The following is a 15627-nucleotide window of genomic DNA, read 5'->3' on the forward strand; positions in this document are numbered from 1 at the left end:
AATTGCCAAATTATAAATATGCAGGCAAATAATACACAGCTCCGCCGAAACCAACAATTCAGCAAAGATGCTGTGGAAAGTTTCTAATTAAAGTTAATTAGGAACTTTAGGTCATGGTATTTCTAGGAAACTAATACGCTGTCGTCTCAGCCCATTTTTGGTTTGCATCGGAAAGAAAACACACCCATGGTATTTATGGCGGGAAATGTTCCCTTTTGGCTCCGCTGTTTCCAAATGCAGCGCTTTCCATGCTCAGAGTCTTTCCGTCGATGCTTTATTTCCATGCTACGCAATCAGCTCCCAGTAGAACAATTAATGTTGCGTGCTGGGTTTTTTTTTATCCTCTAAACTTGACCTGTTTTTCCACTATACCTTAGGGTGCAATCTTCCTTCTGTTACTCACATGAATGGACTATTCAGAGTCACAGAATTTCATCTCAAGTGTACTCGTCCTTGTCTCCATTTTTTTAAAAAAATAAAAATATACCGAATTGGATATGAAGTTGCTCCAGGACTCCCAATTCAGCCATTCCAAACATCAAGCATGATAACGAAGAAAGCCGCAGGTGGGGTTATGACCACAACTGTCTGAGGCAATCATTTCTTCCATTAGAGAAACAATCGCCAGTTTCAGTGACACTTCAAACAGTGTCTAAGCCATACAGCTTCAAGTAGCCAAGTGCTCTACCGCTACATATACAGTATATATTTTTTTTAAAAAGACAACAGGTACCCCAAATCAATTCTACACAGCACTGTACTGGCAAAAATAGTGTGAATTGTGGTCCAATATTATAAAATTGGGGATTTAGCCTGATTAATCAATATTTATTTCATCAACATAACCTTTTGCAGATTGCCATGAAACTTGACATTTTTGACCCCTAATCATATGCCATTAGTTTGCCATCTCTTCCCAGCAATTGCAGAACAATCTATTATATTGTTCAAGGATAAAAAAGTAAGACTCCTTTAATACTACACTCCTTATTACAGCAAGAATCAGAAAGCACAATGGAATATGAGATTCTATGGTTTCCTTACGGAAACGTATGATTTCCAAACATAAGCCTCTTCTGCTACCTTAGGCAGGGTTTTGGTCCAAGGGACTGCAAGGCAAATTGCTTCGCAAAGCCCAAGAGAGGACATCTAAGACGTATCTGCTGTTCTGACCAGTTACTCCGAAATTATGAGCCCTCCAGCAAACAAATAAGTGACCGGTTTAGCACAGGGTCACCACACAAATTATAAAAGTGATATTTTTAAATGATAAAAATATTTCAGTAATTAAATTTATTCATGGACTAGCAGGTACATTTCAGAGACATCTACCATACCTCACATCCTTAATCTGGCACACAGTTATTCATTTATACTGCAAATGAAACAAATTGGCTATGCTGAAATGCTTGTAATTCCAGTATCCCCTTCCCCAAAGTCCTTGTTCCATTGACAACCAAGGAAACATTTAAAATGTGCATTCTTAGCTATGTCAGCCTCCCCATTCGGCTGCAAGCTCCTAGGTTGTCCTTATCAACCTATGTGGGGTTTGGCCATGTGCATCTGAACACCAGTTATGTGTTTGTGTTGTGGGGTGGGGGGTTACACTGTCGACTATATGCCCTGCATATGGGCTTTCTGAAAATATCTGGCTGCCTTCTTGTTTTACTGGACAATGGATTTCTGGTCTGATCCAGTACAGCTCTTATTTGGCCTTATGGCTTTCTGATGGACATGAACATTTTGATAAAGTATCCTCTATCATTTTGCAAACATGAACAGGGATGACCAAATCAGTCAAAAGCGCTACTACTTTGCAAGCAGTAAAATATAGCCAACGCTCCTTTCACTGAATAGTCAAAGATTAGGAATACCCCAGTACTTTTAGAATCGGATGATACACACGGTGCTGCCCTTTCATTTCTGGTTCATTTCTTTAAAATCAAGAAACTTGGCAATCACAAAAAATTACCCATACCTTGATTTAATCAATAAATAAACAGTCCAGAAAAAATAACAGCAAAAATGTATTAAAATCTGCAGTCCAACTCAGCAAGTGATGCATGCCCACACATCTTTTCACAGATTTCCTTGTTAGATCAGATAAAGTTGTGCACCCGATTTGAAGCACCCAGTGCCATCCCCATTTGCATGGCAAGATGTTCATGTGGGGTGCAGGAGAAAATTTCTGGCCATCTTATGCAACACGGAACTTAAGACCACTGCATTATTTGGTCTAAATCCTTAACACATTTAAAAGAACACTACTCACCAAGTTCCCTGAATGACCCTGTTGCTTCTTAGTCATTAAAAAACCATTTGCTCATTTATAAATACAAATAATTTTATACCGCCCTTCGGTCACATTTCCAGGACAATGCCCATTCCGAACTTCAGGAGGAGGGGGGGTTGCGGGCTCACGACCCCGCCCACTCTCACTCCTGCGAGGCTGGGAATTCCCTTAATTTTATACCGCCCTTCGGTCACATTTCCAGGACAACCCACAAGAAATAATATTTCAAGGGTAAAAACAAAATTGTTACACCACAACCAAAGCAACGACGGACGGCCATCTATACAGCACAAGCAACTCAACCTCCAGGGCAATCGGCAAATATAGCCAGACTTCAACCAAAGCCGTATTTACAATGAGTCAAAGCAAAACGGCAAAAAGTGTATTAATAGCAGCAGCTGATGGAACACTGGATGGTCAGAGGCAGCCATGGAAGACTGCAAGAATGCTTGTAAGAATATAGTGGACTTTTGTACAAAGTGCATTCGTATTATGAAAGGATGGGTTTCCTTTATACCTAGGCACTCCTGTCTCCACACACCTGGAGTTCATCGGTGCAGACAAGCAACCACTTACTAAGCATAAATTGCAGACTATAACTCGAGAGAGAGATAACAGCAATTCTTTTGTGCCCTTGTCTGCTTTCTGTGCAATTTTGCTCCAGATTGTGATTTACTCTGTACATGGGGCTGCTGCCACAAACATAGCTGTACTCACAAGACCATAAAACAAGACCAAGGTGTCTGGACCTTTGCAATCCAGTTATTTGCTTAGGGCTGACTCTGTCCGCGGCCACATGCAAATCTACATTTGTTTGTAGCTTAACACAGCCATGGCCATCTACTCAAATGCAGCCGCAGCCATCTGCTTACAGCCATCTAAGAAAAGCAGAGTAACAATGTCACTTGCCTACTTATCTGAAGCTCTTCTAAGGAGGCTCGGTGTGAACTCTGGCATCACGAAAGTCAGAGTTTGATGACTAAGGGCTAACTCGTGCATGCATGCTCACTGCTCAGTTCCTTATCAAGTGACAACTTGTGGCTGAGTGCATGAAGATCCTTCACCGAGAAGATAAAGCTAAAAAGGTAAAGGACCCCTGGACAGTTAAGTCCAGTCAAAGGTGACTATGGGGTTGTGGTGCTCTCAGGCTGAGGGAGCCGGCATTTGTCCACAGACAGCTTCCCGGGTCATGTGGGCAGCAGGACTAAACCACTTATTGCGCAATGGAACACCATGATGGAAACCAAAGCGCATGGAAATGCCTTTTACCTTCCCACCACAGCAGTACCTATTTATCTACTTGCACTGGCATGCTTTTGAACTGCTAGGTTGGCAGGAGCTGGGACAGAGCAAAAGAAGCTCACTCCGTCACGGGGAATCGAACCGCCAACCTTCTGATCAGCAAGTCCAAGAGGCTCAGTGGTTTAGACCACAGTGCCCCCAGCATCCGAGAAGGTAGGGTGTTGAAGTACTGCAAGAGTTCCATCTATGCTGCTATGTGCATGTGTGAAATAAAAACACTGCCATCGTTATGATAAGGAATGTATCTATTCACTCTGACATTGTATAAAGAATCTGCATATGTAATAGCATTTGAAGCTGATCATCCAACTATACCAGCCTAACTATTCCCAACATTAAATCCTTACCCTGACAAGTGTTGTTCTTCTCTTCGTAGCCTGCCTTGCACATGCATTTCCCAATCGGCACCAGCCATTCTCCTTCGGCACTGCAGTGCATCCGTGGGGGTTCGTCTGTCACAGAGTGGTTCACACACGACCCCAAGACTTCCAGAAGCTGAGAAGAATCCGCTCCAGTGATGGTGTCGGGGAAGATGGCCAAGTTCCGAACCACCACAGGGCACTTCTTGTAGTACACCCTCACAGAGACCAGCGCAATGCAGGCGCCCACATCTTGGAAAGCAAGGTAAAATCCCTTTTTGGTCAGGGGCCCAACATCTCTCACCTCTGTGTTCAGCTTCATGACTCTATCTCCAAGGTCTAGCTCTGTGAAGCTCTCATCTGCCGCAATGGTATCAATCTTGATGTACTGGTTTTCTTTTACGTTCCTTCCGTCTTCGTCATCCGATTCAAAATAATACATATTAAAAGTCTCTTTGCAAGTCCCAAGTCCTCCAGGAAGGCTGTTGCAGTCCCTAAGGGTGAATTTCAGTTCAATGAAGATTCGAGAGGCTCCTTTGTTGGAGATCCAGCTTGTCAAAAGCCAGTTGTTCTGACTCTGTTCCATGACTCTGCACACTTGATATGTGTGGATCGGCGCATAATTCTCATCCACCTCGCCAATTTCTTCCCACTAAACGTTTGCGGGTGGGGAGGGAGGAGAGAAAAAGAAGAAAAATGAAAGCACACATTTAAAAAACAGATTGCAAATGTCTGTAATTCTAAGTTGATAACTGTGCTAGACCTCAGTAAGCAGAAGTGAAGTATGTTTGCAAAAGTTGGGTGTCTGCCAGATATTCTAAAAGCTAAATTGGGAAGGTGGGGGGAGAGAGGGAGAGGGAGAGAATGTGACCTGATTCTGCCAGTAAGAAGAATCCTATTCTTTTGGGCGCATTCTGACCACCTTCCCCCTTTTGCACATGCTGACACATCATTGCCAATGCTTCATACATTCCAGAGCAGAGACGTAACACGAAAAGAGGTTTTACCACATTGCTCTGAGAATCCCTGGGAGCACACACTTCAAATTAAGTTAGTAATTGCAGAGGATATGAAAAGAGGAAATGCCCAGGTCATACACACAGAGGCAAACATGGAAAGCTGGAGAAATCTCCTTCTTATCTTCTACAGCAACCAGGAACCAGTCACCTGGTCCAATTTTTCAAGTTGCCTATGGCAACGGGGCACCAAGTTTTCCACTTGCCTGCCGTTAAGCTCTTTCTTTCCCAGTTACTGAAGTGTTAAACTTAGACCAAAAGCCGAACTATCCCATTACTGTTCAATTAATGCATTATACGTTCTAGCTTGACGCTCCCTCAACAATGGCGAAGAAATTGTTTATTGTGGCGTGTGAAGCTCGTAAGAAAGCAAAACACCCTCTGCCGTGTGTCCAACAATGTTCTCATAAAAGCTCCGCTAAGGAAGAATCACATTGTTTTCTGACTGGTTTCTCTTATGCCGCACTACTTAGCCGAAACGATTCCTTCCATCCTCATGTTGCGTACTTCTACTTTGGTACTTGGCGCTTATGTCTATTAGTTGACGGTAGCGATCCATCAAAAGCACACACGTTATGAATGGGTAACAAATGGTTCCTCCTTTTACAATGATCTAGTCACAAAGGAGGCCACAAATAGAACTTTGTAGGGCCAGAAGCTCCTGGGTGACTTTTAGCTATCAGTTCTCAAAGCCGGGTTATAGGAAAATCCTTAGCCTCACTTGGATTATCAGCCCAGTTGGGCTGGCACCTTTAACCTTATTAGATACCTACCAATCCAAATGGAAAGCTACACTGCTGGAAAGCTTAAAGGCTTGGGGATCCCACAGCAGACCCTGATAGCGACAGGCTTTGAGAAAGCTAGGACTACAATTCGCCAGCGTATCTGGGACATAGAATTACAATGCCACATGAGCGAAATGATCAAACACCCAGCAATAAGGGACCATGGGAGAGGTTTCTCTCCAGCTAACTATCTGTCAGGTCTTCAGGTACCCAAATACAGACGGTCTTTTACCCTCGCCAGATTCAACGTTCTCCCTTCTGCCTTACTTCAGGGCAGATTTGAGGGTAAACCATATACAGCACGGGTCTGCCCTTGTGGCTCGTTGGAAGTTGAAACTGCTCCACACGTACTATTACGTTGCCATCTTTATGAGGATATACGTTTGACTTTTATTACACCTGTTTTGCAAAAGTCCAGGAAAGAATCGGAACACCATAGTTTAAAACTACTGCTAGAGGACAAGAATCCCAAGACTACATTAAATGTAGCCAAATCCTGTGTGTCTGCAATCAATCGCAGGAAGCAAGTGGTATCCCATAATGACCAAACCCCCAAATGTTAGCTACAGGGAGCACGCTAATAATTAATTTTAATTTTTATATTTAAATCCTTGTTATATTCATATTGTCCTTTGTATTTCTGATATATATATTTTTAAATGATCTGTGATATTGTGTGTGTTGACGCTGGTCGGTGACCGTATTAATAAATTCATTCATTCATCAAACAAAGACACCAGCCAGGAATATAGAAACAAAACAGCAGCCAGTAGGTCTGGTCTTTATTTTAAAGGACTGTTGCCCACCACATGGGAGAAGCAAGAAGAAGCCCAGAACAAAGGATGGCTCCCACTTTCATCAGTTTTACAAAGATACCCACAACACCCCTAAAATTACCGTATTTTTCGCCCTATAGGACGCACCGGTCCATAGGACGCACCTAGATTGGGGGGGGGGGAATAAAGGGGAAAAAATTATTTTTCCCCCCCAGGCGCGGGGCTGGGGTGGGGGAAGCCCGAGCTTCCCCCTCCCCCAGCCCCCAGAACGGGACCCAGAGCGATGCCGAAGCTGCGTGCAGCTCTGGCATCACTCTAGGAGCTTGCAGGGCTGGAGGAAGGGGAAGCCCTCCGCCAGCCTTCTAACCAAGTCTAACCGAGTTTGCGGGGCTGGCGACGGGGAGGAGCAGACTTCTCCCCCCGCCAGCCTTCTAGCCAAGTCGGGGGACAGCGGGAAAGGCACGCTGCGCCTCCCGCTGTCCCCCGAGCTTGTGGGGCTGGCGGTAGGGCTCTGCTGAAGCCTGGAGAGGAGAGAGGTCGGTGCGCACCGACCCCTCTCACTCTCCAGGCTTCAGGAAAAGCCTGCATTCGCCCCATAGGACACACACACATTTCCCCTTCATTTTTGGAGGGGAAAATGTGTCCTAAAGGGCGAAAAATACGGTACATCACAAATTGGGAGGGTCTGGTGACAGAAACCTGAGCATCATTTTCCTTCCCTTGACCTCCACCTCACACCCATCAAGTAAGACAAAAAAAAAATTTACAAGTTCCTGGTTTGTCCTGACCAAGAACCTAATCCATTCCTGATGGTTTGCTATTGTCCACAGGATGACTACCTGTCTGGCACCCATTTGCCAGGGTGCCAGTGATGATCTCTTATGCAAAAGGTTGCTGTCTACCTGATCCCAGGTTTCAGGGATTATGGCTGTCTTTTACCAGTTCCCCAAGCCCTACATTTGGTAGCCATCTTTTCCCTTAGCAGAACAGCGTTGGAAATTGTGTGGTGCCGTGTGTGATGTGGTGCTTTGAGGAGACATTGTGTGTGAGCAAAGGGGGGGTACATGCTGTGTGCTGCACCCCTCCATCATTATAAAAATTCCTGTAACAGCCACTTGAGCAGAGTCTCCCACCTGTCTTCTGTGCAGTCTGCCCACCTGCCCACTCATCGCACTACCTGTCTGCTCCTGGCGAAGGGATATTTGCTACAGCTGTCTTTCTCCTCTCTGCCGCGGTCAGAAGTGGTCAGGTGCTGCCAGAGGCTGAGCAGGCAAGAGGTTGCGATCCAACGGAAAGCTACTCTCCACATCTGGTTGAAGCAGCTGTGGAAACAGCTACAGACATCGCGAGGGCTCATTTACAGCCTCCTGAGCACCAGTCAGCCCAGCAAGTAAATTATTTCTGTGAGGCATGCGTGCGGATTCGGGGGCCTGATCTAAAGGAATACAGTGCTACCTCAGGTTAAGAACTTAATTCATTCCGGAGGTCCGTTCTTCACCTGAAACTGTTCTTAACCTGAAGCACCACTTTAGCTAATGGGGCCTCCTGCTGCTGCTGCGCGGCCGCCACACAATTTCTGTTCTCATCCTGAAGCAAAGTTCTTAACCCGAGGTACTATTTCTGTGTTAGCAGAGTCTGTAACCTGAAGCGTCTGTAACCTGAAGCGTCTGTAACCCAAGGTACCACTGTAATGAAATTATTGCTATTGTTACTGTTATGGAATAGGACATCCATATTTTCATCAGAGAAATGTTGGGGAGTATGTTCTCTGTTCTTTTGGGAAAGCGGGGAAACCTGCTGACAAATATTCAGCCAGTGATGGCCAAACTTGACCCTCCAGCTGTTTTGGGACTACAACTCCCATCATCCCTAGCTAACAGGACCAGTGGTCAGTAAAGGTAGTCAAAATTTATTGCTCTTGGGTATCTCAGCTGTGGGCCTTAAAAGGGTTTACACAGAAATGCTGAATATACACCAAGAATCTTCCCCCAAACTTTCCTGAAAAACATGCTACAGCTTATTGTCGGTTAGTTTCTCATATTGCCTGGGAGAGACAAAAAAAAAATGGGGGGGGGGGGGAGATTAGTTGCAGGCCCATTAAGGGAAAATGCTGTGACAAAACACTGGTCCATTCTTAACCTGAAACCTTTCTTAACCTTAGGTACTACTTTAGCTAAAGGGGTCTCCTGCAGCACCGCTGCCACGCGATTTCTGTTCTCATCCTGAGGTAAAGTTCTTAACCCGAGGTACTACTTCCAGGTTAGCAGAGTCTGTAACCCAAGGTGTTTGTAACCCGAGGTGTTTGTAACCCACTGTATTGCTATTCATGTTTGTGTTTTTCATGCTGCAAAACACCCTGTGATCCTCGGATGAAGGGCAGTATAGAAATTTAATTAGTAATAATAATAATAATAATAATAAAATTAAGATGGTCAAAATAATCAGGCCCATTTCACAGATGAGGGAGGTGACTTGTTGAAAGGTTGAAAGCAGAAACGTCCTGATTAGCAATGCCAAAAGTAAAACAAAATGAAAATATCTGAAGAAGAATCTGAAGAATCTACTTCTTCAGGTACTGTATCTGAAGAAGTGTGCATGCACACGAAAGCTTATACCATGAACAAACTTAGTTGGTCTCTAAGGTGCTACTGGACAATTTTTTATTTTTGAAAATGAAAATGTTATTATTCTTATTTTCTAATTAGGCTTGCCTGCACATGTTCAGTGGTGTGGAGGCGGGCTGCTGAACTTCATCTGCTGGAAGCCTGAAGTGGGGTAATGGTGAAGCACAAAAAAACAGATACGCAGCCATCGGGAAGCCATCCCCAATCTATTCTTCTTTTCACTTATTCCCCTCAAATGCCTTGTCCCAGCGGCATAGCGTGGGTTGTCAGCACTCGGGGCAAGGCAAGTAATTTGCGCCCCCTAACCCCTAACCTGCCGCCGCTGCCAGCTTCTTCTTGCTGCTGCCTGGGCTGGGCTGGTGTGGTTCTCTCCTGCGCTCAGCGCTGCGCTGGGCGGCCGCTGCACTGTCCCTCCCCCAGATAGTCCCTCGCTCTCTCTCCGCACCGCACGCCTGGCACCACCCCCCCCCCACAGTGGGCGGCGACCCAGCGGCTCGGATCGGATTCGCACAGCCAGCACTGCAGTGAGAGAGAGTGAGTGAGCCAGGTAGGGGCAGAGAGCTGCGAGTACGAGCACCCCCCCCCAGATGTTGCGCCCGGTGCAGCCGCCCCCCCTGCACCCCCCACGCTACGCCACTGCCTTGTCCTAATAAATATTCAGCTCAACTCTTCTTCCCCTGCCTCTTCTGCGTGCGCCTGTACACCACACCCTATCCCCCTCAGTGGGCAGAGCATGAGACTCTTAATCTCAGGGTTATGGGTTGGACAGGGAGTTGGACTAGATCAGGCATAGGCAACCTCGGCCCTCCAGATGTTTTGGGACTACAGCTCCCATGATCCCTAGCTAACAGGACCCGTGGTCAGGGATGATAGGAATTGCTTTTTCATCTCATTTCCTTCTCAAGTAACTTTGCAGCAATGCCAGATGGGAGAGAAAGGGGCAGTTCTTTTCATCTCTGCTGAATATTCTGTTCAAAACGGCTGATGGCAAGACCTCTGCTCCCCTTTATATGTTGTTGCAGGGCAGATCTGAAAATTTGAGACCCGTGTTCTCCTCCCCCTCCAGCTTTTTAAGAAGAGTCCTGCTAGCCCAGGCACCCCCAAACTTGGCCCTCCAGATGTTTTGGGACTACAACTCCCATCATCCCTAGCTAACAGGACCAGTGGTCAGGGATGATAGGAATTGTAGTCCCAAAAACATTTGGAGGGCCGAGTGTGGGGGTGCCTGGACTAGCCAGACCAAGGGTCCATCTATTCCAGGGGTGGGGAAGCTTTGGGACAGAATATTCAGCAGAGATGAAAAGAACTGCCCCTTTCTCTCCCGTCTGGCATTGCTGCAAAGTTACTTGAGAAGGAAATGAGATGAAAAAGCAGCTGCTTCTGCTGCTGCTGCTGCTGCTGCTGCTGCTGCTGTTGCTAGTGAGTGAAGGCTGCTTATCTCTGCAAACCCACAAGGGAGATCATCAAGATCTTATCCGGGCACCCTGACCTTTCCCTATTATTGTACCTTGATTCCTATCTCAGTGCAGGACGGCAACTTCCAGTCCGCCTCCCACCGCCAAGCCATTCGTATCTGCAGCACAAACAAGACTACAGCTACCTCCCGAGATTTCTATCACTACCCACACACTGCAAAAGGTTTAACATGCCAAACATCAATTCGCTTTAAATGAAATAAAAGAGAAGGAATCACCAGGCATTGAATGGATTAAACGGCTATGAAACTTTTCAATGTAGTAAGAAGGTGCTGCTATATTAGTTTTAGGTTGTGTTTTTGTTTCAGTGGTACAGTCATACCTTGGGTTACAAACACTTCAGGTTGTGTTTTTTCGTCGGGTTTTGGACCGCCGAAAGCCGGAAGTACCGGAACAGGTTACTTCTGTGTTTCAGCAGTCACACATGCGCAGAAGTGCTAAATCACACTTTGCGCATGAGCAGAAGCGCCAAATTGCAACCCGCGCATGCGCAGACATGCCGCTGCGGGTTGCGAACATGCATCCCGCACGGATCACGTTCGCAACCCGAGCGTCCATTGTATATCATTTGTTTGTCTTTGGACTGTACACTGCTTAGAGATTTTTGAAATACTAAACAGCGTATGAATGCTTTTAAATGAAATGAAATCACTACTCAGGCTAAAAATCTCTCTCGTTCAGAATCCTGATTCCGTTTCCAAAGGCTTCCACAAAAAATCCACAAGCAGGCCTTGAAGGCAGCAGCCTTGTTCTTATCACCTGGTTGGCTTCCATCTGTCCCAAGAGACAATGGAGTGCTCCTCCGGGGATTAAGTCAAACCAGTGCTGCACCAAAATTATCTTCCCAGAATGCAAGCCTGAGCAGTGTGGATCGAGCTCCTGGCTGCCCAGACGACAAGACTCCCCTCTCAGCCTCACTGAGTTGGTCCAAAAGAAAACAGAGCAATACGTTTGGCACCAGCTTTGACCAAGCTGCAGGAGTTACCAGAAGGACCAGCGGTAGAGGAAGCCTGTTATGTACTGAGTTGAATAGGATCCAAAATGCAGCAGTCTGATTGGTCCTAGAACAATAGGATTCAGAATGCAGCAGTCTGATTGGTCCACAGGAGCCACCCAATCCAGCTGCAGGTGGAAGTGAATCCACAACCTGATTGGCCTACAGGAGAATCCCGGAATTAGCCAATCACGTGGGGCCCATTGTGTAAATAATGTATATAAAGTAGACATTCTGGGGGAACTTCGTTCCTCCTCACCACCACTATGAGCAGAATAAAAAGCATGAAATCCACTCTCGACTCTGAGTATATTTCAAAGCCTCTCAGGGACCTAGGGCACAGCAAACCGCCCACAGGAGCAGGGCAAACCGCGGGGCCTCATCTGCCCTACAGCTGGGGAAGAAGCAGCAGGCAGACAGCACAGAACCGGTAGCCGGTGGCCATTGGGGGCGATTGGCATGGTGACTGGCACCCGGGGGGGGCGATCGGCGCCCGGGGAGCAGCACAGCGATCCGCCCAGGGGAGATTTTGTCACCCCCCTCAGAGATGACACCTGGGGTGTACCGCCCTCCCCACCCCCCTTCCTATGCCCCTGAGAAGGAGGCATACAAAATGCCATCCAACCATCTTAGGGGCTCCACTCCAGATTTGTGTAGGACTCACGCCTTACGCCTTTTCTTTTCCCGAAGATCTCCCTCAAGGCATCAGAGGTTTAGGATCAGAATTTTTCTTTTCCCAGATGGGCTAGCTTCCCAGGTTGCTGATCCCCATCTGCTCCACCTAAGACCCCTGAATATGGAGGATCCATTTAGTGACCATGGATAACAGCCATTAATAGGACCTGCCCTGATTGATTGATTGATTGATTGATTGAGAGCTCTGCACTAGAAGCACATTCCCCATCCAATGGCAGGGAGTGCCATATGTTTACAATCAGAAAAGTGATTTAAAAGAAAAACCAGGTAGGACGCCACATAACAGAAAAAGAAACTGCAGCACACTTGAAGGGCTTTTACCCAGTTCAAATTGTCTGAGCGCCACACTACTGCAAGATCCGTAACTTAACTATCTATGAGATTAAACCCCAGAACATGTGACATTAATTTGATGCTAAATGTTTCTTCCAAGTCTCTAACAACCTGAGAAGGAAAACATACATGCATTTCAATTACCTGGTGTTAAATCATTTATATAAGCAAGGCCTATTTCTGAATCGTAAGTGTTCAGGGGCGAAAAACAGCGAGTGAGTTAACGGGAGGGAGGGAGCCTCACAGCCCCTGCCAAACACGCTATTCACTTCAGATATAAATGCACAGTGATAAAGACCAAGATATCACACGTACTACTAAAAATACAAGGCACACAGCATGTGGCAGACCAGCCGCAGGTTCAAGTGCTAATTTTAAAATGCTGCCTGCAAAAACATCTCCTGTCAAGGCAAATGTTTGCTTGAATGGCTAGGTACAATTTGTAAAGGTGGGAAACCGACTGGCTGCTTCCCCTGCTAGAGGACAAGAGACATCCCAACTATCAAGGCTGAAGGAGTTTATTAAAAGCCAAATTTAGGATATGAACCTGCCCAACGCTCCACCATTCGTAGCTAATTTTGCTGCCACGTGATGGAGGTAAGCGAGTTGCCCAAATAAGAAAATGGATGTACTCTCCTTTTCTGGGGCAGACTAGCAGTATATTAAGTATTAATGACTCATAGTGTGGTTTGTCTTCCATCTGTATTTGGTTTAACGGTGACATCAACTGATTCAGACTGATTTTCTGTGTGTGTGTGTCCCAATTTACCCAGTGCATTTGGGGCAGTGCAGAATTTTCTCCGTACATTTTTGGCTGACAAATGCATTTTGGTTTGCAAAAGTGTGCATCACACAGCTCCACGCATCAGGAAACCTTGGATCTGCCCCACCCCCTCACCAGAAATATAAAATGACCCTTGGTCGAATGTATGAGCCCAACAGACCGTTATATCCCCAGATTCATAACACTAACCCACCCCCAAGAAACAGCCATCCAACCACAGATATGTAATCACAAATGTATCCCTCCCAAAGGAGACAATCATCAAACACAGATCACAACACAAACACACTTTGACTCAACCCCAATACACAAGCAGTGCATTTCCTTCAAGCTAGTCCATCAGAACTCCTCCCGGTCACAGTTCTGTATTCTAAAACAGTTTACCCAGTCACCCACATTGGCAACCCAAACCATGGGTTTCTGACATGTTTAAGCTAGGATGACAAGTCTCAGTACCACCCAAAAGCCTTTGCTCACTCTATCCCTTTGTGCCCGGCTGAGTGATAGAAATTAGCCAGGCGCGTTGTGTTACTGGTGCGGGTCCAACCGCAACCACATGGAGATCTCTGGGTGCCACGTTGGCAACTGATATCTGCTTCTGGCTGGCCCCTCCAGCTATCTTAAGCAGGTAAGCAGATGAGCTTATTTATTGCATCTACATCCCACCTTTTTCTCCAAGGAGTACATGGAACACCCCATTCGCTCCAGTGAGATATTCCAGGCAGTTCCAAACACAGACCCAGGGTCTGTGCTTCTTGTTGGAAAAATCGGGCACAGCGGAGACTGTAGTATCTTTATGATATATGGTCATTTACACATACTGTACTTTTCGCCCTATAGGACACACTTTTTCCCCTCCAAAAATGAAGGGGAAATCTGTGTGCTTCCTATGGGGCGAATACAGGCTTTCGCTGAAGCTTGGAGAGCGAGAGGGGTCGGTGCGCACCAACCCCTCTCGCTCTCCAGGCTTCAGGAAGTTATCAGCAAGCCTGGGGAGCCCGCGGGAGTTCCCGCAGGGCTCCCCACCCTGAGGATAGCAGCCTGCCGCCTGGCGCGCTTCGAGCAGACATCGGCCAGCCCCACAAGCTCGGGGGACAGCTGGGAGGCGCAGCGGCGCCATCCCGCTGTTCCCCGACCTGGTTTTGGGGGGGAAATAAAGGGATTTTTTCCCCTTTATTCCCCCCCCCAAAAAAAACTAGGTGCGTCCTATGGAACAGAGCATCCTATGGGACGAAAAATACGGTATATACAACCTGAGCCTAAAGGTAAAAAGGTAAAGGACCCCTGGACAGTTAAATCCAGTCAAAGGCGACTATGGGGTTGTGGTGCTTATCTCGCTTTCAGGCCAAGGGAGCTGGCATTGGTCCAGCTTTCCGGGTCATGTGGCCAGCAGGACTAAACCGCTTCTGGCACAACAGAACACCGTGACAGAAACCAGAGCGCACGGAAACATCGTTTACCTTCCTGCCGCAGCGGTAACTATTTATCTACTTGCACTGGTGTGCTTTCGAACTGCTAGGTTGGCAGGAGCTGGGACAGAGCAACGGGAGCTCACCCTGTCATAGGGATTTGAACCACCGACCTTCAGATCAGCAAGCCCAAGAGGCTCAGTGGTTTAGACCTAAGCACCACCCGCATCCCTAAGCTGAGCCTATGTAGGAGGGGTCCACAGAACCCCAAGAGGCTCTGGCTTTTAAGCAGGCTCCAACCCCATCATTCTCAAATGTTGCTATTTGTCCCTTTTTCCCCAGCCCACTGCTTCTAACTGCTTCTAATTCTGCTGCTTAACTCCCGACACTCTGCACTAAGCTTCTGCCCACATCACTTCTCTTTAAGCTCATGGCTTTTATCTCTCTAGTCAAAGGGGTCTCAGCATTTTGCCCACTATGGTGAGGTTCTTTGATCCCTGGTACTGGATAGCTCTGTTGGTAGAGACTCTTAATCTCTGGGTCATGGGTTCAAGCACCATATTGGGTGAAAGATCCCTGCATTGCAAGGGGTTGGTATACATGACCCTCATGGTCTCTTCCAACTCTACTATTCTATGATTCTGTGATATTGCTAATAACCCATTACCCCAGCCTAACCCCTCACACAGCAGGCCAGTCCTGGCTTAATCAGCTCTACCACTTGGCTTAATTAAAGGATTGGCAAGGTGTAGCATGGGTCAAATACACACTTGGGTCTATC

At 46.7% G+C, this 15627-nt stretch overlaps 1 protein-coding gene across 9 annotated transcripts in view; it reads right to left on the reverse strand.

The window, feature by feature from the left end:
* The window catches only part of EPHA5 (EPH receptor A5), a 253669-nt gene that overhangs the window by 187748 nt on the left and 50294 nt on the right, over positions 1-15627 (reverse strand). For all 9 annotated transcript variants that reach the window (XM_083473140.1, XM_083473139.1, XM_083473138.1 and 6 more), the window contains exon 3: positions 3943-4606. In XM_083473140.1, coding sequence (XP_083329266.1) covers positions 3943-4606 — 664 coding nt within the window. The remainder of the gene's footprint in view (positions 1-3942; positions 4607-15627) is intronic.

This window comes from Podarcis liolepis (genome assembly GCF_965112155.1).
Source record: "Podarcis liolepis genome assembly, chromosome: 13".
NCBI classification, from domain to species: domain Eukaryota; kingdom Metazoa; phylum Chordata; class Lepidosauria; order Squamata; family Lacertidae; genus Podarcis; species Podarcis liolepis.